The sequence below is a fragment of the Pyrus communis genome, chromosome 7 (genome assembly GCF_963583255.1).
Source record: "Pyrus communis chromosome 7, drPyrComm1.1, whole genome shotgun sequence".
Taxonomy (NCBI): domain Eukaryota; kingdom Viridiplantae; phylum Streptophyta; class Magnoliopsida; order Rosales; family Rosaceae; genus Pyrus; species Pyrus communis.
The window spans coordinates 28,811,559-28,835,651 of record NC_084809.1 but is presented as its reverse complement, the minus strand read 5'-3'; the positions used below and the strand labels follow the sequence as shown (position 1 = coordinate 28,835,651).

At 35.3% G+C, this 24,093-nt stretch overlaps 1 protein-coding gene across 1 annotated transcript; it reads right to left on the bottom strand.

The window, feature by feature from the left end:
* Positions 1–14,124: 14,124 nt before the first annotated feature.
* LOC137738758 (uncharacterized protein C24B11.05) lies at positions 14,125–16,643 on the bottom strand. Its single transcript, XM_068478233.1, has 6 exons — positions 16,551–16,643; positions 16,208–16,333; positions 15,927–16,049; positions 15,717–15,794; positions 14,517–14,582; positions 14,125–14,357 (listed from the first exon to the last, which is right to left on the bottom strand). Exons 1-6 carry the CDS (start codon positions 16,641–16,643, stop codon positions 14,202–14,204), a joined length of 642 nt encoding a protein of 213 aa, XP_068334334.1. The 3' UTR covers positions 14,125–14,201.
* Positions 16,644–24,093: the final 7,450 nt, after the last annotated feature.

Genomic DNA, 24,093 nt, shown 5'->3' with positions numbered 1-24,093 from the left:
GATGGATATCCAAAAGCATGAATCTAGATATTTTAACCATATATATTTTTTGTTGACATGTTTTGGTTGAACAAAGAACACAATATAAATAGGGGAACCGTTTAATCTATCTAATGATTACTAAAAATGGTGCAAAGATAGATTTAACGATTTCCTTATCGTTTTGACGTTCTTTGGTTCAATCAAAGCTTGCGGAGCGGGGACAGTTTTAGTGGCAGTACTTTTGATAATACTTTTGGATGCACAACTGAACTCGTTAGTAGGCAGAAAAGTAATTAATCATGTGTTAAGAGCAGGTAAAAAATAGATAGTGTGCATATATATTGGTAGCAATCAATTCCCCTAAAGAGAAACGTTAGCGAAAACTTTATCCAAACGGAAAACAGTTATGGAAAAAAGAATAAATTATAATTTTTTTTTAACATACCATTGATTGGCACACAAATGTACTAGTATAAGAAACAATGTAGATGATTGATTGTGTAGCTAAGTGAGTATGAAGAGTAAGAGTAGCAGCAAGGCAAAAGAAGGGGAATAAGAAAGAAAGGTTGTATTTGAACAGATTGATTACCTATTTTGCACAAAAAAGGAAATCAACATTAATATATATATTGTCTAAGCAATCAGAATATATATATATATATATATGTTTTATGAATTGGAAAACACATGGTGAAAATGGATGGGGATTTAAGATGTTATAAGCCTTGTGTAAAACTAAATGAGTTCTAATGTGGCAAAAATAAAGGAAAACAGTTGTATGAAAACTAACCTAAGTTGAATGTTGTTTTCTATGGTGTTTTTCCACTACTTATATCGTTCATCCTGCACACCCAAAAGGTAGATAGTTATAACAGTTAGTAGTTATTTGTAAACCAAAAGCAAACATTGTGATATAGTTGTTTGAATTACATGAGTGACTACATAAATATTTATATATAGGTTAATTAGATTAACAATTTTATCCTAAATTTTGGAGAACATCTTTATACATGATATTTGCAATATAATTTTTTACATTGTTTTCTCCATCCACTATTAAAATTTTGAGACCTTTTGATGTCACTTCAGATAATGCAACATATAATTGACCGTGGCTGAAAACCGGTTCAGGAAGATATAAACTAAATTGTTTCAAAGATTGTCCTTGACTCTTGTTAATAGTCATTGCAAAACATGGTCTAATCAGGAATTGGCGTCTTTCAAAAATGAAAGGCCACTTACTCTCAGTTGTTGCAAGAGTGATTCATGGTATGAAAACTTTGTAACCAGTATTATTTCCAACAAGTATTTTAGCTTAAATAATTCTACTATATAACTTAGTAATAACTAATCTAGTTCCATTGCACAAACCTAAAGATTGGTTTAAATTTCGTAAGCATAATTGGCATTCCTATTTTTAAACTGAAGTTATGTGAAGGTAGACCTTTGAAATCTAGTTTGTTCAAAAATTCAACAGGATATGACGCCTCTAAATTTTCAATATTCCCATTAGAAGAACACAATGAATCATAGCTTAGAAACACATGTTGTTCTCCAGGTAACAAATCAATTATATAATTGTTTATATCTGTAACAGTTGCATTTCGAGGTGTTATGATAGCATGCTCGCTTAAATAATCAAAATTATAAAAAAAAATTCAAAATTGGGATAAGTTGAAAAAAATATTGAAGAAATTGGATTTCCAGAAGAATGAACTATTAAATCTTCAGCTATTTGAATCAAAGATGTGTCTGAATCCTTCAAATTATTTTCATCACTTATATCACTAATTTTTCCATCACCTATTTGCAAAATCCAATCTGCAAAATCATTGATTTGTTTTTCTTTTCTTCAATGCTAATAACACTTCTTGATAATCTTATATTTTCTTTTAAACGGAAAATTTTCAATTGTGACCATAAATATGAACTATTTAAAGATGCGTTTATTAAATCTTCTTTGGTTCCTCCAGGTATTACACTTAATATTTGTCGAAAATCACCACCTAATAAAAGAAGTTTACCACCAAAGGGCATATTGTTTTCAGGACTATGTAAATGTGACAAAACATCATAAAGTGATTTATCTAATGGTTCAAAGCAATGTTTATGATTCATAGGTGCTTCATCCCATATAATCAAATCAGCTTTTTCAATTAATGTAGCAAGATGTGTATTCTTTTTTATTGCACAAATTGAAGAATCAGTAATAACTAATGGTATTTTAAATCTGGAATGAGTTGTTCTGCCACCCGGTAATAATAATGATGCTATTCCTGATTATGTCATTGCTAAAACAATTTTTCCTTCAAACCTAAGCCTACTAATGATGGCATCCCATAAAAATGTTTTTCTAGTGCCTCCATGACCAAAGACAAAAAATACACCTTTTTTTTTTTTAGAAAAACTAATGAAAACGGCTTGAAAAGTTTTAGTTTTAATAAAAAAAACCATGTTATAAGTTTTGTTTAATGATTAGTACAAGGTCCATATTAAAGTAGTCCAACTAAAAATGGCCTAACTATAATAAATTATGATTTGTCGATTTTACCCCTAACTTTTTTAGGTTGAGTTCCAGATTTTTGTCATCAATGGAGTTCATCGTTGTTTTGCAAACCTTCTTTTTCTTTGAAACAAAAATATAGATCCTCATGCTGTTTAATTTATATTTTGTATTATTTCGTTGAAACGTGATCGTCGTTATTATTCATAAAGTATTCGGGGTCCTGTTTTTCAATTTTTCTTCGTTAATGGAGTTCATCATTTGTTTCTCCAGAAAATAAGGTTGAGATCTGCATATTAATCAATAATAACGACGTGTCACTATTTCTGAACTGTAAAAATAAACTGTTTATAGATTTTAAGTAACACTGTTTCTGGAATCTAAGTTACTGTTTATGGAATCTAAGTAACACTGTTTCTGAAATCTAAGTTACTGTTTCTGGATTTTAAGTAACCCTGTTTCTGGAATCTAAGTTACCGTTTCTGGAATTTAAGTCACTGTTTCTGGATCCAAATGAAATAAACACACTGTTTCTTAAATGTAAGCTAGAAAAGAAATGGTGAAATTCATTGTATTTGGATTCAAAGTAAAATAAGCATCATGTTTTTTAAATATAATCAATTGATGCCTGAAAGAAAAGAAACAATCAAAGGTTAAAACATAAACTGTTTCTGGAATCCAAGTCACTGATCTGGAATCTAAGTCACTGTTTCTGGATTTTGGTTCTTTTCTTTCCAGATACAGTATTTGTTTATGCATAGAAAAAACAAACATTGTATCTGATTTTTTTTTTTTTCCAAAAACAGTGTTATGTTTTGTGTTCTCTAGAAACAGTTTTATGTTTTGGTTCTTTTTTTTTTGTTCCCTATTTACAAACGCCTGATATGTACGTACATCACCGGGACCGTAGGTCCTTATTGGATCTGATTGGAATAAAATAATAACACTATAAATTGTTCGTGGTGCAGATAAGAGGATGAGGATGAGGACGATGACAAGGAAGATGAGGATAAGGGCACGAAAAAGGTAGACAATAGTTTTGGATGGTTTTTTATTAAACTTTGAGCCATTTTGGTTAAATAACATTTTAGGATGGTTTTTGGTTAAATATTTGTTGACCCAAGCCCTTTTCATTAAAGCTCCCTTTTTTTATTGTTTTTTATTTACAGTGTCTATAACAGTATCATAAATATGCTTTTCATCTTGATTTAGCTGTAATTTTAAAACCGTATGTCTTTTTGACAATTGTTCACAATCATAATTTAATTCTTCTCTTAAAAAGTTTATTTTTCATTTCTAACATTTTATTTGCATCAGGCATCGGTAAATAATATTTGTCCAAAGAAGTTGATGCATTGTTAAAAAGCAATTCTAGTTCAAACAACACATAATTTTTTAAGGGAAGCTTAACGAAATACTCCTGATACTGTTCACTTTTAATGAAAATGACATTTTACCTTGAAAAGTCACTCCTGGTATTATTCACTTACACCTTTATTTTGTCTTTTTCATTAAAACTAAAGTTTTTGAAGACTTTTCGTTAGTTTTCCTTCTTTTTTTTCATCCTGTGATACAATCATATCAAGAATCGCAAAAGTTTTTCGCAAGTTGTATAAAATGTCATCGTACATGTTGTGCCAATATTTATCAAAAAGAATTTGAGAATTTGCTACATAACAGAACAAAATAATTGTAACAAACAATTGTCTCAATTGAGCAGACGACGCCACATTCATAGCATTTGATAGAGCTTCAATCCATTCCTTATCATCGCCTAACAATCCTAATGATTGACATGCAACTTGATATGAAATATGCAAAACACCATTAACTGTCTTTATATCATCAAAGTTTAATGCACCTTTTTTAAAATTTAAAAGCATTCTTAAATAATATAACTCACCAGATGCAGGATGTACATATGTTATTCTACCTATTGAACCTTTTTGTTTCCTTGGTTTCCAAATTTTTTTCTGAGCATCATATAAAAATTTTGATGGAATATGTGCATATGTCAGTGAACGTGCTTCACCATAAATTTTATTAGCTTCAAACCAACTCGTTATGCTCATAAATTCGTTATTATATATATATATATATATAATAATTCTCCTTGTTTATACCTTTGTTTTACTCTTCTATATAGGTTTTACATTATATTTGTGTTTTGTAGGTTGTAACAAGCAAAGAGTGCAAAAGGAGTTTAAAAACGCTTTTACAATCCTATGTCATCAGCACAGCCTGTGCAGATCAGCTGAGTTCGTGGGTTAAACTGTATTGACTCGGGAAGAACCAGGATATGTGCCATATATTTTTGGAAAGCCACGGATGTCTATTTTCCGTAGAATTTTACGGTTCGTGAATATCATTTTTCTAGAGGGAGTTATGGCAGTTTTAGTACATGAAGGTCGGGCTACGCGCGAATACAAAGTTTTCTAGAAACGTGTATCAATGTTCTAGAGGGAGTTATGGCAGTTTTAGTACATGAAGGTCGGGCTACGCGCGAATACAAAGTTTTCTAGAAACGTGTATCAATGTGGCAGATTAAAGGAAGATTAAAGGAAGATTAAAATTCCTATTTATTAGGAGTTCTAATCAGTTGAAGAAAGCCAAAAAGTCTGAGAGAAAGTAAATTAAAGGTCTTTTTAATATAATGAGACTTAAAAGCTCATTAAGCTTGATAAGGAAAAGAAGACTAATTGCCCTGTCAGTTACAACTAGAAGGGGAATGAAGGAGGATCCCTAATCAGACCAGCAGAGGGGGCGTGAGATATAAAAAGCAGAGAAACAAAAGAGAAAGAAAAAAAAGGAAGATAGGCAGCAAGAACCACCAAAACAGAGAAAGAACAACCCACAACAGAAGGGGGAAAAAGGAAGGACCAGAGCACCGTTCTGCAATTTGTCATCGAAGAGTTTCTTCTTCTCCTTTTACTTTCTGTTTTGTATATCTTTACTGCCCATTTAGATTATGAGTAACTAAATTTCATAGTTGGGACTTGGTTGAAGTCCTAATCACGATTCCTTCAGTATGTTCGAACACTTTTATTACAAGACAATTTGTTGATGCTTTAGTGATTAATTCCAGTTTTAATTCCAAACTTATTGAGTTATTTTATGATTGATCAACATAGAATAGCTTTGTAATTAAGTTTGTTACATGGGTAAATTTGGATGATCGAGTCTTGTACCTATGCCGAGTAACAAGAGAACTAGTTACAGTTCTTGGAATTAATTATCACGAATAATCGGAATAGATACCATGTTCTAGGATTCGTGTGTTTGTCGATTTCCATTGTATTATGCTTTCTCAGAGTGCAACTTAGTAGACACCATGCTAAATACTTCGAGAATGAAAAGAGTTAGTGTAGACACCCATGCCTAATTCGTTGTTTAGGGAAATCAATAGCTTAAAGAGTAGATACCATGCCTTTAGGTTGACAAATGTAAAGCATCAATAATCTGTTTTGTATCATAGTGTGTATCGGTTGCTTATGCAAAAAAAGGGTTAGAGATGGAAGTCAACTGTTCAAACATCGTTTTCAAAACCCTTATTGCCAATTATTTTTATTTGCCTACGTTCTTTATAGTGTGTTTTAATACTTAAACTTAAGACATCTCAAACTATTTTGTTAAACCTTTATGTGCATATTTGCTAGTTTTGTGAATTAATTAATTTAAATTGTTAGGAATCATACTCTGGATACATATTAGTGCAATCCTCGTGGGAATGATCTCGTATTTGCTTTCTATACTATGTGTTTGATCTTGTGCACTTACAAGTTTAAAACGTGCAATTAGTAGCTTAATATTTAGGTTGCTAAATGCATAACACAACTTGTCAACATTGTATGATCAGAAACATTTTGATTGACAATTGACTGCAGTGATTGATCATCATTAAAAATAATATTTTGCTCTATTGGTAAATGCACCGGTAATCGTTCAACATAAGGTTCTCTATGATCAATTTTGATTCCGTTTTTTATAACAAATTTTGTCTCATCATCACAACATTTATAAATAGGAAAACCACGGGGCTAAAAAATGGTTTCATTTTTATACGGCATAGGAAAATTTTTGGAACATTTATTGTCTCACATGCAAGAAGAATTTTGATTGATATAACCACATGGACCATGAATCATGAATTGATTTACAATTTCATAAAGTTTAGGATTCACGAATTTATCTGGTAACTTAGCTAAAATGATAGAATCTATATATGTTGCAGTATAGCACTTAAATTTTGGTTTCAACCATATCAGCATATGAGAATGAGGTAAACCTCTCTTTTGAAATTCAATTGTGCAAACATCTGTTTACAAAAAGAACCAAAAGAGATGACAAAAGACAAAAAATGGAAAAAAAGTTAGGTTCACAAAGAAAAAAAGAAAAAAAAAAGACCAACATAAAAAAGAATTAAGTTTTCAGAACTCACTTGCTTCAACTTTTCCAAAAGGTTCTCCAGATTTGATGAAATCAAGCATATGATCAAGTTTCATTTTAAATATTCTAGAAATTATATCAAGCATGTCCTCAAGTTTGAAACCCGGTTTTTTTTTTTTTCAAATTCTCTTACAATTTCTGGCCATTTCACATTACATGTAAATGTTATAAACAAATCAAGATGACCACATTCTCTACAAATAGGGATAGCATCTTGATAATTATTGATCATATATCTAGGACTTACTGTATATGAAGCAGGCAACACAATTTTTTGTCCCAATTTATTTGCATCATTATCGCCTCTCGACATTGCATCATAAATTCCTTTGTAAATTTCACTTCTCAATTTTTATTTATTTTGCCTAATGTAATCCAACCTATCTTCTTCAAGTGTTGCATAAGAATCAACCAAATATTGTTGAAAATGTCTACCTCCCTTTAACAATGTAGTTAAGCATGGTTCTCTTTCTTAAATTTGATAAGCAATATAAGCTCTCATGAGCACTCTGTCTTTTTGTTTTTGGCCCTTTATAATTTTCATTCCATTTTAAATTAGGCTTATACCCATCTTCACCATACGGAAAAAGAATAGGATACTAAAGAGCCATAAATTTTGAATTCAATTTTGCAACACGTTTTAATCCTTCACTTTTAGAATCTATAATGATGTCTCTATTAGAATCAGACAAACCTCGAAAAAGTTTAGAATCCTTCACTGTTCGAAAAAGTTTGACTAACTTGTTTGATTGATCAAACATTTTAATCAACCCTTGAACAATTGATGCATCAAGTCTTCCATTTTGTCCATCAGAATTGAAAGCTCTGAGACGATTTTGGACTTCATTATACGTATCATAAACATATAACTGAGCAAATTTTGGACACTCGTTATCAATAGACAAAAGAGATCCCATCAAATGACAAACTTGACAACTAATCTCAAAAATGTAAGGACTTGATCCATCATTAATTGAGTGATCAACTTTTGCTCCCATTGAAGTAAATGAAAATATAGAATTGTAAGCCCTAATGTTTTCTCGAAATGATATACTTTTTGGACATTCATTTGGATCAAGCAAACAATCTAAAAAAGCTGGTGTTGGTTTTGGAGCGTCAAATTTAATTTTTCCTTGTTGACAACAAAGAGTGAAAACAGGTTCAATTTTTTTCCAACTTTGTTTAAGAGACTCTTAACAAAAAAATATGAACCACAATGGACACATTTATAATTCTTATCACCCAAATCCATATAATGTTGCACAATGCCTACAAAAAAACACACCACCAAGAAAAGAAAAAAAAAAAAAAAAGAATAGAAACAGGTCAGCACTAGGGTCTGGATACTTAATATCAAACCCTCAATGTGATTATACCAAGTTATATGATTCAATTGAGTCGTATAGGAATGCCTTCCATCATTACGCTCGATACTTCGGCTGAAGATTCTCGAATCATATCTTAGAGTATTCTTCCTCTCTTAACGAGGATTATAGATCCCTTGTTGATCATTCGCATGCCTCTGAGAATAAATCACTGACTGCAACAATGCATAGAACACATCCAAGATGAGATGTGGTCACGTCTCATTATCAAATGATCAGTAACGTATCCCCAAGACAACTATGATGTCTCAGGTCAAATGATTACTTACATTATTACAACTAGTAGAGTTACTTGCTTGACATGTGAGTAGACCTCCATGCAAGTACTCTCGTTTGATTGTATTCAGTGAACTCATTCCCTTAATGAGCACCTACATACTTGTCTTAGTGTCACTACATGAATGGCTTGAGACTTTCCATCCTTCCCATTTGAAGCAGACATAGTACGTACTAGTCTATCCGAATTGTCAACGTCCCTCTAACAATCATATGACTAGGAACCTTTTTGGACATTATGGTTATATGAAGAAGGTCTCTGTAATTTAACATCTTTAGATTACTTCTTCCATCGATCCATTGTCCATGGACTCACTAATTTTGGACGTATATCGTTCATTGAGATAGTTCTAATAAGTGACTTTGCCTTTTGTTGTATTAGAGTTATCTATACATACAGACATTATCTTGAAAGGTTTCTTCCAAAGATTGACATTCAGGGCATAGCTCTAACTAAGTGAACGTGTTTTCGTGCAGAAAAACCTCAAGGAAGATTTCTCAAATTTCTAGAAAAAGCTAAAACCATGGACATTAGGCCACTTTCAGACCACTTTCCCAGCCAACGCCGGTCACAACTGGGCTTCTAATTGATATATTTCTATTCATCACATTCCTAACTTTTATTTCGTTCTTAAACAGAGCTTTGAAATTTGGAGCTTTGAACTAGCTATGGTAAGTATTTTCATACTATACGTAGTATGTTATATTTGGAAACTGTACTTGTTTTATGGCGAGGGGTTATTATGTTTTCGAAAAGGTTTTTACAAAGCTTTGTTTTTAGGCCCATTCACCCTTGTTTTTTTCGCCCCTTCAGGTTTTAGTAGTTGAGCTTTCGTGTCGACGAGGATTCTTGGCAAATATTGCTATAGGAGGTTTTCTTCAAGGGTATAATTCTCAATCCACTCTACTGTACTTTACTTATGCTCTGACATCACGTGTGAAATGGGTTCATTCCCGCTCACTAGCGCACTCTTATATCTAGGCACTTTTAGGTTTAAATTTATTCACATTTTCCACATCACTACACTTTATGGCTTTGTCACCCTCCTGGTGTCGGCTAGCATAGCTTGATTCGAAGTCTAAGTGGACATTCCGAGTCAAGGTGTGTCATTCTTCTCCAATGACCTAAATAGAAGCCCCACTTACCTTCTCCATGATCTCCAGCCTTAAAATCCCAGAAAATCTCACTTCTTAACAAAAACCTCACTGTAATTTCTTGGAGGAGTAATTACTTTTCTAGGAATCTATCAACTGGGTTTAATTTCGTTGAAGTTTTGGATGATTCTCCTTCAATATCCTCAACGGGACTCTGCCCTTTGACTTTGGCGGCGAAAACCTACGCAACTTGAACCTCTCCAACAACAAAATCTCTAGAAAAGTTCCAATTGGTTTTAAGAAAATGGTTTTAGAAAACTCCACTACTAATCTCTCCTTCAACAACTTGACCGGAGTGATTCCAGTCTCACAATTAAGGACTATCAAGATTATCCAGACCCCTAATTTCAGACAGGGCAAAAAAGGGTTTGTCGATGCATTCCCGTTTTTCTATTTCTAGAGAGATAAATAGAGGGTTCTGGGCTTGTTCGGAGGGGATGAAGAACGAGAGAGGTTGAAGCAGGTGTGGGGATGGGAGTGAGAGTAGAACTCTCTCTCGTCCTATACCACTTCCATTTTCTCCTCTTCTCTCATACTTTCCATTGTGTATACCACTCCCATTTTATCCTCTTCTCTCAAACTTTCCATCATGTCTTTCTCTATAAGAAAATTAATATAAGATGTTGACGTGGCTTAATCATGACCGTTCAAATAGAAGGGGATGGAAGATAAGGGAAAAAAGAAGAAGAGGAGAGAATCTTATTCCATGAGATTGGTACCAGGTGAAATATCCTGTAAATAAAAATTATAATCCGCTGGACTGACTAGTCAAGCCTGCTAGTCAACTAAGATAGATTTGTTAATCAATAAATCAAAGATTCAATTACCAATTTCTGTTCTCACAAACCATCCTAGTCAGCAAGGCTGCAGTTCGTTGCAAGTTATTAATGTGTCAAGTGGGCAGGATTGTGAGCACATACCATTTAAATGTTCAACAAATATATGTATCATGTATGTGTACTGAAATGTGTGACACAATAACAAGAACTTAAACATAAGATATTTTGGCTGGAAAAACACACCTCTAGGTAAAAAAATCGAGGACTCTCCACTGAGTCCAATCCACTAGTGTAAACAAAGGTTCATATAAAGATCACACAAGCTTAATTCCTAGATCCCTATCTATGGAATAGCTTTACCTTTTTTGCAACTTTGCCTTACATGAGATGGACTCCTTCGAACTTTAAGAAGTGGCAACTCTTCCTGAGCTCATCACCATGTGGCACCAAGATCAACATAGTCAATGATGTGATATGATTTTATGATATGCATATGAAATCTAGATTTAAATGACCAGTCAGATTCTCCAGTCAAACAATTGAAGGAAGAATCTAACTTAAATCCAAAAGCTTGGTCTAAAATCAAATTTAAAGCTTAAAACCAAACCAAGACTATAATGCAAAACCTTAAAACAATGCAACCCTAATAGACAATGATTTGGTGTTTAATGCATGAGGAAGATTTGGCAGTTAGGGTTTCATTTATGGAGAAAATGCAAGCTCAAAGCCCTTAAGGCAACTCCCTCTCTTTCTAAAACTAAGTTCTAAGCCCCAAAAAACAAACTGCAACCCTAGAAGCAAATATACCCAAGGAAATCTGATTTTCCATCAACCAATTTGTCCCACAAACACTTATCGGCTGCAAAAGAGATCTAGGCAGATCAATGACCAAAAATTGACTACCAGCAGAAAGGTCTCAGTCAATCAATGTGGGCTGTCTTAATCTGTGTGCCTAGACATCTGAAATTCAGCACCCAAAATTGACTAGACAATCAAACTAGACAGAATGCAACACAAATAGAAATATGAAATGCACATGCATGAACATACATTTTGAGGTGAAATGTGCCACTTCATGAATATTTCCTCCAGCAACAACAGCCCATAATCAGAGTATACCCTAAAGCTAGATTGAGCATTTATAATGGTTCATTTACAATATTTGATCTAGGCAGATCAATGACCAAAAATTGACTACCAGCAAAAAGGTCTCAGTCAACTCATGTGGGCTATCTTAATCTGTGTGCCTAGACATCTAAAATTTAGCACCCAAAATTGACTAGACAATTAAACTAGACAGAATGCAACACAAATAGAAATATGAAATGCACATGCATGAACATACATTTTGAGGTGAAATGTGCCACTTCATGAACATTTCCTCCAGCAACAACAGCCCATAATTAGAGTATATCCTAAAGCTAGATTGAGCATGATGGTTCATTTACAATATCTGACAATAAAAGCCAAACACTTAAGACTAGACTTTACAAGATGCATGCCATAAACGTTGATGCAACAACAATACCCTCTGTAGATTACTATTACACGAAGCACGAACCAAATTAGCTATTCCAAGAACCACGTCATCCACATAATATAGCACATCTTTCTTAGTGTCACACTCAATGATCTCCTTTATCTGAATATCATGAAGCAAGCAAAATGAAGGATACATTAATACAACATAATCCAATTATTCAGTAACTTGTGGTATATATAATAAGTGATGGGACAATGACTATCAATAAACAATTATGTAAGGAGAGAGGGTGTAAGATACATTGTTCATGCTCCAACGACATGAGCAATAGTACTATTAGCAATTGCCACACACTTTCTATGAGGATGGGTTTAGATTGAAACTAAGTTTTGTCTTAAATCATATGATCCGTTGCACCAGAATCTAAAATTCAACCCGTAATCGCCATTATAATAACACACACGACGCACACGAGGCGTACTTGCAGTAGAATACTCCTACACAGCACTGTCCTGCAAATAACAAAGCACGGCAAAGGACAAAACAACAATTGCAACAAAGTCAACCGATTGCACGGAAAGTAATTATAGACAGCAATAAACGGCACAACAACAATTGCAGCCAATCCATGCAGCACAACAACACACTGCACCACCAGCACATCATTGCAATTCCAGGCGGCAGACAAACCACGCACGTCACCAACCTGCTGCTGCACAGCAACTGGGCACGGTGTACACACAGTAGAACGGGACCGAGGATCCTTTCCGGATCTCTTTGTGAGGATCCAGATGATTCTTTAGTCGTGTTCATTCATCGTACATTATGCAGTCATAAATTATTTTAAATTTTTATTCAAAATTGAACAAAAATAGTACTTAACAAAAACTAATCACACGATTTATAATGAACGAACACGATTAAAAGATCTCTTAAATCCTCACAGAGAGGATTCGGAGAAGACCCTCATACAGAGAACGGTACACGATAAAACAACTGTTTGACACACTACACCAGCAAGCAGCAATTGGAATACCTGCCCGAGTACTTTCCTTGTATGTTATTATTAGGGTACAATAGCAATTGCATAGGGAACACACACTGATACACGGACAAAATAGCATAAAAGAGTACAAACTTTCACACGGCAAAACAAAACCAACCCTCTTCCCACACGCTGCAATTCAATACAACTGCGATGTACACACACGGCACAAGTGCAGAAAACACACCGATTGTGCAGTTTACTATTTGTAATTAGGATCGAAACCAATCTCTTGATGGCAAGAAGAAAATCATTAAAAATGCTTGGTTACTTTATTCATCCTCTAGAATTTATAATAAATAGGCACATATGCCTTATTCTATAAGGAATATAATTAAGATACGAAAACCAAATTCTGAAGATTACAAATCCTAATCCTACCTAAAATAGAATTCTAAAAATATCCACAATTAAGACTTAAATCAACAAAAACTTGAAGGAACAGAAAAGTAGAACGCAAGCAAATAAGAAGAAAATGATTGAGCTTGGATTCATATTCTTTTTCGTTAACTTTTCCATCTCGTTAATTCCCCTCTGCCTCTGGTAACACTGGTACTATCAGCACATTATATTAATTCTTCTTTTGAGTTATGGTTCTCTGATTTTCTATTGAATAATCAATCAGCAGTTAGGAGAATCACCACGTGAGTTTCGGATTCGGACTTGTAATTGAAGGAACTCATGTTCTGAGGAAATATGAATCCCAAGAAACAAGCGGGTCAGATGTACCTCATTTACCATGCAAAACCGGTAACCGTGGAGAGTTGCTTTTTCATGACATAAAGTACAACTGTGGAACGCCGCTTGCCGGTGTGTCCACTCCAGAGTTGTTCTTAATTATGTATATTAATTATTTTGTGGAATATAGTTTACCAATCATGCATCTACGTTTCATTGCTGCCGAGAAAAGTTCAAATGCCAATACATAAGCTAGAATGGAGTTGCTCCATATGTCCTGTTGCGCAAAACAGTCTCTTTTATACAAGAACCAGGAGTCAGTTACACAAATTATTCTTTGAACTCTATCGTTTTACTAATAAGCTGGATTCATAAAGATCCTTAATTTCATTTATTTCACCAATTTACCGCCAGCCTTGATTAGCTGAAATTTGCATTACAAGGTGGAAATTGTGCCACGGTAGAAGACCTATGCTAGGACTACTGTTTCAACGGTATTTGACTGCATAAATTGTTCGAGTTGTTGGCCTTCTTCCCCTTCCCATATCTCAGGCAATGCTTCTTTAATGTTGTGGATACTACTCAACGCATGATCTGCACCGGGCACTAGTACTGAGCTCCCCACCTGCCATAAGTTTTTCCACTTAATTGTATCAGAAAACCTCATTCAACTTCAATTAGTTGAGTTGCTTGTTTAATTTATTTGTGATATGCTTGAAGTTTCCATCCTTGAATGCTTCAATTGATCTATTTTTTTTACTAGTTGCATGTAGATAGTTCTTACAATGACTGTATGAAGTCCTGCTGCCTTCCCACTTGCTATGTTTCGAGCACTGTCATCAAAGAAAATCTGAGAACAGAAGGGGAAAATAATCTCCATTATACAGCTTCCTCTCTGTTTGAAGCTAAATAAAAAGAAAGGGTTAAACTCTGTTTACTACCCTCATGTTTCATGGTTTTCACCATTTAGTACATCAAGTTTTTTTCATCCCAGATTGGGCGCCCATGTGGACAATGACTGGATGCCACATGTCATTAAAAATATTAAAATAATTAATTAAAAAAAAATCCCATCCCTTCCCCGGCCCCCCACCCAAAAGAAGAAGAAGAAGAAAAAAAAAAAACCGAATCTGCAACCCAGAAAAAGAAGGAGGATGAGGAAGAAAAAAAAAAAACAGAAAAACCAAATCTGCAACCCAGAAGAAGAAGAAGAAGAGCAGCCCAAACCCAGTTCGTTCAAACACCCCCCCCCCCTCCCCCCGCGTTCCAAATCTGCAATCCAGAAGAAGAAGAAGAGAACAAAAATAAATAAATAAAATAAAAATAAAAACCAGCAGCCCAAACCCAGTTCGTCCCCCCCACCCCTGCGTTCCAAATCTGCAACCCAGAAGAAGAAGAAGAAGAAGAAGAAGAATACAAAAAAAAAACAACCCAAACCCAACTCGTCCCCCACCTGCCCCGCGACCGCGAACACGAACCCAGACTTCTTCTTTTTCTTCGTCCCCCGCCCTGCCCCGCGAACGCGAACCCAGACCATGAACTGGGTTTTCTTTTTCCTTCTTCTTCTTCTAGGTTGGGGGCAGGACTAGGTTTTTTTTGTTTTCCTACTTCTTTTGGGTTCTTGTTCTTGTTCTTGTTCTTGTTCTTCTAGGTTGGGGGTGCGGGGAGAAGAAGGGATGGGGTTTTTCTTTTTTTTTATCTTTTTTTTTTAATTTAATTAATTTTTTTAATGACATGTGGCGTCCAATCATTGTCCACATGGGTGCCATGTCATCATTTAACGGGACAACTAACAGTTTGACTAACGGATATATGAGACTATCCCAAAATTAATACTTTAGGTATGACTTTAGGATGAAAAAAACTTAATGTACTAAATGTTGAAAACCACGAAACATGAGGGTAGTAAACAAAGTTTAACCCAAAAAATTTAAAGCGCGATGTTCCATGTCTAGCTAAGAAAGCATTGAATGATCGATCTTACTGTTTTCTTTGGATCAACATTTGCAATACGAATAGCAGCTTCACTTGCTTTCACAGAGGGTTTGCAAAGGATTGGTGACTTGGGGGGACCGATTACACTAGTAACGGTCAAGTCAGTGGCTTTAGCCTCCAGTGCCTGTTTTGGGAGGACCGTACGGAGGTCATCTGCTGCAGTAGGAGTACTGCTCATGCAATTAAGTACTTCTTCTGCTTCATCATCAAGATTATGAGGAGGGTTAAGAGTTTCAAAGCATATGATGCCTTCAAAACAATCTTCCAAGCCCAACCTGTTGAGAACTTGAGCTGCATGCGCCCTGTCTGCGTTAGTAAAGATCTGAAACCACCAACACAAAGAAGCATCTTAATAAATTAGTTTACATAAACAAAGAGACCGACTTGATGACTATATGTAACTATGTCATAGATATGCGCAGGATGAATTGCAGGTCATCTAAACAAGCTTTAACAAATTTAATTAATTAGTTGACGTACTAATTTTCTCTGGGGCATTGATAACAGAAGGTTCCTTAACACCAGATCGTGCGTCAATACGTCATAGGGCAGTCTACCGTGGACATAGGCATGAAACTCATCGTTGTCAAATTCGTAACCAAGAGCCTGGATGAATATGTAGTGTGTGTATATATATATATATATATAGAGAGAGAGAGAGAGAGAGAGAGAGAGAGAGAGATTAAGTGGGACTATATATCAAAATTCAAGGTATACATATATAACTATGATTTGAAGTGAGATTGATAGAAAATCTCGACTCCACGAACTTAAAGGGGAATGCAACTGCAAGGACAGTTCGCTAGTGATCTGTAAATTTTACCTTTAGACCAGCCATGGTTGTCCCGTATTCCCGGTATAGGTCCAGGCACATCCTTGGTACCTCACCTTCTTCTATTTGCAATTGCTGCAGCATGAACTCTGCAGTAATTGCTCAACCTCGATCATCAGTTAATACTGTTTAATGTAGTTTTGGCTATAACTTATAATAAGTAAATACATTATCTGATTCATATATATACACATATACGTACCTTCAATATTCTTGCGACATGCCAAGTTGAGGCCTGAGCTCAGGGGATAAAGAGTATCATCCAAATCTGCAGAATGTACATTTAATAGTCAAATCCAGAAATCTTAACAAAAATACATTAATCACTTAATTAATCAAAAGGGTTTGCATTAAGAAAGAGTTGAATTAATATTGACAACAAATCCAGAAATCTTAACAAATTAACGTTTCACATTGAATGATTTGTATCATACCAAAAAGCAAGCAGTCATATTTGGCTCCACCGGACCTCCCAATAGCAGCATCCATCTTCAAGAATATACCTGCAGAACAAGCTGCCGGTTCCACAAATTAGTAGGAGCTAACGATTAATTTGAAATAATTTAAGTTTGCAATAAGAAATCATAAGAGCTATTTCCTATTTGGAATTAATCCTGGCCATCTATCTGATCCTTCTTAGTTCTTACGTACGTTAATGATGAACATACATGAATGCATGGCAATTTCATTTGAAAGTGGAAATAACACTTGCAAAACAAAGGACCAAAAGAGTATATATATAATGAAAGCATGATGTATTAATATGCAAGTCTATGATCAGTAAATTAAAACGCCGAAAGATTATAATATATAAAATTCAATTATCTGTACATGGAGATGGAGTAGGAGGCAGTGAATCATGCAACATGTATAATAGAAATTTAAGATAATGTTATTACCTTGAATACGTAGCAGATCAAGAATGACGAACAGATAACGCTGGTATATCGATGGTTATTGGTTACGGCCAGGTACTGTGCATATATATAGATATAAATTCTTGAGGAATGTGCATGCTCGTAGCGGTACCATCAGAGGTGGTGATACAGCTGAATACTGATGGTGATATGGAGCATATATATTATTCAGGAAATATATTATATTCTCTGTGGAGTGTGGACCGTAAACCATATATGCTTGTTCTTTGCTTCAAGGCAGCTGTCTCTTTCGATCCATATATCTCTAACAAAACGTGCCATATGGAGGCATATTCCATATGGGTTTTGAATCTTATTATATGCAGAAATAAAATGTTCTCTCTCTCTCTCTCTCTCTCTCTCTCTATATATATATATATTTATTTATATGTATGTATGAGCCACTAATATGCATGCATATATGCTTCTCTAACTACTTGATTTATCTCTTATATATCTTTTTCGACACTACTCATCAGCATGAGAATAATCTATAACATAAAAGTGAAATCATGCTAAAAATTAACAAGAGATCATATATATACGTGTGGATATGTGTATGTACGGATGTGTGTGTATGTATAGATACTGATGAGGATTTTTTTTGGGGCAAAATTGTTGAGGAATTTAAGAATCAAATTAAGATATGTGGGAGAATTCATGCTCTGTTTGACACCGACAACCTGTAAGTGGAATGGAGTGGAGTGGGAGTGGGGTTGTCAAGATGAGGAGACTATTCCTTCCTCTCTAACATGGTGGCTAAATGGAATAAACGCATAATGCAAATGCCTACATGCATAATTCACATTATTTATTTTAGACGATTACATCACTTTGCATTATTCTACAACTTATGCATATGAGTCATGACTGCTGTCTCAGCATTTTGCAACCAAACTAGGCTAGCTAGTACAAGTGAATTATCCCACGAATAATGATACCATCCATCTCTATCAAAAAGCGTGTCAACAAATTTGTATTATAATTTATACCTGAAAGAATTTTTCTTCCCTATTGGATGTTAAAAAAAAAAAAAAAATTAGAGAGTTGGATACAAAATACCGTATGTGATCTTTATACATAAAGCCAGTAGCTTCATTTTGGGGCCACATCTTCATACAAAATAAGGGGATAAAAATGCCTCCCAAAACAAAAAAGTTCAAAAATAGCTTAAAATAATGCATCAAATAATACAGGAGTGTTTTTGTCATATAAACAGTATTTCTTTAATAATTAAATTTTTTGTACAGTATTTAAAAAAAAAAAATTTAATTAGTACCTCACAATGAACTAACTGTTACACACCATCCCCAATTTTAAAAGTAGTTTTGGATTTTTATTTAAAAATTGTTTTAAGGGCCTTAATAGGTGTGCCCATAGGCCCACCTTGTTTTTGTGTCCCACGGCCTCCCTCCTCGCTATGCTCCCCCGAGCTTTCTTTCTCTCCTTCAGCTCTCACTCTCCCTTATCTCTCCCTCTCGACTCTCTGCAACTCTCTCATTCCTTCTTCCCCGAACTCACACACACACACACACATACATACATACACGCAAGCAGCCATCACCACGATCACACCATCACCATCACTCGGACCCTCCCTTCTACCCCACACCTCTCCGGTCTCTCTCTCTCTCTCTCTTTCTCGCTCTCTCTTTGGCACTGTACACAGTCACTGTGCAAGTGATTTCTAACGAAGGTAAGTCGAACCACTCTTCGATCTTTCTCCCTAGTAGTCTAGAAGGCTTAGTGGTTTCTAAAAAGTGGTTTTTGGTGAAGGTTTGGACATGAAAACAACTCGGGGAGCTTTCCCCAGTTTTCCGGCGAGCACCATCCCTTTCGAGGCAATTTTCGATCAAACCACAGCGAGTTAGCCGGTGTGCCAGGTATCAATCTCTTCGTCTCACTGAGTACTATAACTTTCCTTTTTGTTTCACCCAATTTCGTTGAGTATTGAAGAAGTTATACTCATTTGAATCTTACCTAGTTTCCAGCGACCTCTGCGGTTTTCAAGTCGTTTTCGGGCGAAAACACGAAGAGTTAGACACGTATGAGGTGCCATTCTCTTCATCTCGTCGAGAATTATGATTTCCATTTTTGAATCACTCAATTTCGTTGAGTATTGACAAAGTTATGAACATTTGAAGTTGTCCAATTTTCCGGCCGAAATCTAGCCTCCTTCTTCAATAGGGTCCGGTGACCCACAAACCTTAGACCCAAAACCCTTTTTACCCAGTCCAATCCTTTGAACCGGGCTGCTGAGCCCAAGCCCTCTTAAGTCCAAACCCAAAACCTTTTTAAACCCAAACCTAAATTTGAATTTAGTCTCAACCCTTTTAGCCTGAACCCCTAACCCTTTGTCACTTAGGCCTTTAGGCCATCTAAAACTCGGGCCTTAGGCCCATGACCCCCCAAAGCCTAAACCCCTTTTATTTATTTATGTATTTTATTTGTTTGAAACCAAACCTAAACTCTTAAAGCCCAACCCTTTTAAAAGCCTAACCCAAACCTTTTTAATCTAGGGCCTTAACCACTAAACCTTTTAACCTTTCAAACTCTAAACCCTAGGCCCAAACCTTTTTTGGGGAATATTTCTTTAAGGAATATTCCATTGGAGAATATTCTGTTAGGTTATATTTCATTAAGGAATATTCTATCAGGGAATATTCTATTGACTTTTACAAAATTTAACTGAAACCCTTCTTAGCATATTTCAACGTCCTGAATCCGTTTCCAACGTCCATTTTCACCAAATTCAATTTCTTTAATATAGTTTTATTAATTGGAACCTTTATATGCTTAGGGCCAAATTATTTGTGACAATTTCATGTTCCCTAGTTTGCGTGGCTCTTCGGCGACTAAGTATCTGTGAGTGGACCCCTTCTAAAAATGCATGTTTTAACAATAGAAATGCACACATGAAAATCATTATTTAATGATTACGTTTTGTTAAACTGTTGAACAACAAAAATATACAACGTAAAAAAAATAGAGTCCATATAAATTGAGTCAAACTACAAGGCAAAATAAAAATGTAATTCAGCCCAAAAGATGAGGATGGGCTTTACATATAATAATAAAAGTAAACAGGATGTGAATCCCTTCCTATAAAAGGGAGAAACGTGGAAGAGGTTAAAAGGAAGTGGTAGAAAACATGGCCTCCACCTCCCCCACGTAAAAAACTCTAGAACCTTCCCAGGATGCCTATAAATAGGCATCAGCTGCAGCAAGGAGACAGAAAAAGAGGGGGGATAGTCTGCAGAAAATAAGAAAAAATTTGAGAGAAAATATCAAAAGGAACGAAGGGCTGCCAGGAAAGTCAACAAGGAGTTCAACCATTCGTGCTTTCGAATCAAGTTCCAAAGAAGAACATTCATAACCAGGTATGAAACAAGTTCTGTTAATTTATTTATCTCTTTTGTTTAATGTTGTGTTGTAGACAAAAGTGAAAAAATGGGGCATAAACAACTACCTAGAACCTTTAATCTTCAAATTATACAAGAAAGTTGCCAACAAACCACCATAAAAGGTTTCTGTGCAAGGAGGGTTTCTTAAATGGTAGCCCGACTACTCTTCTATACCTGCAACAACAACACAAAGTAATCCAAAAAAGTAGCAACATGTTTTCCTAGAGAGCAAAAGTACACAAGAGTTTCACTCCTCGCCATTGCCGTCATTCCCATGAATTTCTTCGGGGTGGCCTAGATCATCCCATGAAGTTCCAATCAAGACTAAGTAACCCATGCTTGCTGTCCATGCCAAGAAGGACAGGAGCAATTGGTGTTACGACAAGCAAAGGTTTGGATAAAGAAAGAGCAAAGTTTCATTCGACTCTGAACATTGACGGCAAGTCTTCTAGGTAACATGAATGCCATTCGTATGGTTATCATGTTGGGCAAACTTAAGGAGATTTGAAAGACAACAAAGGATCATTCTAATTGCTATCGGTCAAAAATCAAGCCAAGGAAGCAAATATAGAAAGTCAAGTCTTATATGCAAAGTCATTCTTTGCGGTCCAATGAGAAAATAGGTGCACTTATGGACAAATGAACAAAGGAAAAGAAGTCAGATACAACTTTTGTTTCCCTTAAACCGACCCATGCTTGGTCTCTATGAAGAAAAACAACAAGGGATCAACATATAACAAAATGCAACTCAAAAGGAAAGAAATTGTTCTGTTTTCTTTGCTACTCACGAGTACAAGACGAGGGGAAGGCCTTTGCATAAAATCCTATGAAAACTCACTTGGGATAAGAGTCCAAGGAAAAGGAGAAATTGGAAAAAATGATGTCTCCCTTTATAAAGTTCCAACAAAAATGGGATGATGTTTGTATATTTCAAAGATAGACCAAAGTCAAAGCATGGGACTTTACCAAAAAAAAACCAATAATGTTATTCTTACCATCTTATTATACCACATTTAGTATACCACATGATGTGGAAGCTTAGGTGTCAACCTAGGTGGAATTTCTATTTATTTTATTTTTATTTTATTTTTGTTTAAACCCTACCTATTCAACTTCCCAGTTAGATACGTTTCATCTCTCCACCTGATTTGAGTCCAACAGAGGATAATTCCAATGAAAATTCAAGCCAAAACCTTCGACATCGGGATATAACATGGAATGAAATTTTCATTCCTATAGAGGATTAGGAAAAGATTTTGGTGCTACCCAAAGGTCCATGAAGAAAGAGTAAAAGAGGTTGTCTTCCAAATCTTCTTCCATTCGGAAAATCCTCAACAGTAGAACAGAAAGGAAAATATCGTATCCAATCCGTTTCAGATTTTTGTTCAATGTTGCTGGAATTAAAAACCTATGAAATCCAATGTTTGGCTAGAAGGCATAAACCATTAAAATTGCATACTTGATTTGGTGGCAGAGCAAAACAATCACTGGGAGCACCATCAGGATATTCGGCCAATTGGCAGTGATGAAGGGGGTCGAGCACCATCAATCGTCAGGTGAAGGAAGGTGAAATTGGAGAGCGAAGAGGGAGGAGGCCCCATCGGTGAGGCTTGAAAACGCGAGCAAGTAGGTTTCATTATTATTTTTTAATTATTTTATTAATAAAAATCATTGAGTAAAATCGTAAATATCCACCTTAGTTGACATGGGATTTTTTTAACTGATGTGGATGTCCATCTAAATTGCCACATAAGATGGTATAAAATTATGGTATATTTAGATAGTAAGAATAACATTACTAAAAAAAAAAGTTAAAAGTATGGGTCAAAAATATTGACCAAAAGCATTGAAGTAAGACTGATGCTACAAGACAAAGCGAAAGAAAGGAAACTTGCCAATCTCTAAGTAAACAGCTAAAGGGGATTTGCTTCTCTGCCATGTGAAGTTGGATTTGAAAGAGTTCAAAGCTATCCCAAGTTTACAAATAAGGAACAGCTTGCTATCAAACTTCCCAAATTAATTGGGAAACTCATTCACATGGCAACCTTTGTATTAACACCCAAAGATCTAGAAGACAAATCAAAATTACAAAAAAATTTGGGAAAAGTATCACTTTGTACAAGTGTTAATGAGAAAAGATGGCAAGTATCAAAGACGACACATGGATGGGAGCACAAAAACGGTGTCCAAATACCCACTGTCAAGACTAGCGAAATAATTCTCAACGCAATAGAAATGCCAGAGAGCGATTATTACACACTGAAACATTAAAACCCATTCAAAATACGGCAGATACTATGAGTACGTTACTACAAATTTCGGGGTGTAATTCTCACCTTTGGAGCCATGAATCAACAATTTTCTTCAATAAATTCGGTACTGCAAAATGGTTTGTCCAATGACCATGTCAAAAACCAAGTCAAAATGGTACTGAAAGCTACTGATGATAAACGACAAGTTATATAAATTTAGACTACGGAAGTTACCAACATCAAATTAGGCTTATCATCTACCATTACAAAAAAGAAGGGTTTTGTTTTTTCAACCCAATCAAGTTCATTACCTGAAGGACACAGCAACAAACCAAATCGAAGAGATCATTGCCCGGGACACCTGCATGAAAGAATTGATAAGTTCGTTGCAATTCAGAGTTTCAATCCACTCCAAATCAAACCCAGAACATTAAAAAAACGAAAATGGGGTGACTTGCTGGTTATTTTCTCCTCCTTTTTGCTTTGAATTTTTGCTCCACAAAAGAATCACAAGCCGGGTAGTGAGAGCAAGAGAACAATGCAGCAGAAAAATGACAGAGTTTATGACCTACACAAGAGGAAGCCTTTACGATTTGGGGGGGGGGGGGGGGGGGTGGTGGGGGAAATGATGGTAAGTTGAGGAAATTTGAAAAGGATCTGAGCTTTAACAAACCTTACCCATCCTCACTTGGAAATCAATAGTTACCCAATCTAAATAGAAGTTCGAAATATACGAAATTCGCGGAAGCCCAGAATATCGGAATTATTTCTAGAGGAAGACCACTGGTATAAGAGCCAAGAAAAAGGGGGAAAAATCTCTTAACCCATTTCGCGGGGGGAAATGAATGCTAAAGGAGCCTGCACCTCACGTGGGAAGGGAAGTAAAATAAGTCATTTTCACAATAAAAAAAGGGGCCGGCTTTAATGCTTTCAAAGTCCTATTTCAAATAGGATTGAATTC

What these genes read in the sequence shown, in the direction of transcription:
- LOC137738758 (XM_068478233.1), bottom strand. Translation starts at nt 16,643, where the DNA reads ATGCTGCAGCAATTGCAAATAGAAGAAGGTGAGGTACCAAGGATGTGC. An exon ending in CAATGCCCCAGAGAAAATTA is followed by an intron (nt 16,050 to 16,207) that starts GTACGTCAACTA and finishes TGGTGGTTTCAG; the next exon opens with ATCTTTACTAACGCAGACAG. An exon ending in CTCATAATCTTGATGATGAA is followed by an intron (nt 15,795 to 15,926) that starts GCAGAAGAAGTA and finishes GGTCCCCCCAAG; the next exon opens with TCACCAATCCTTTGCAAACC.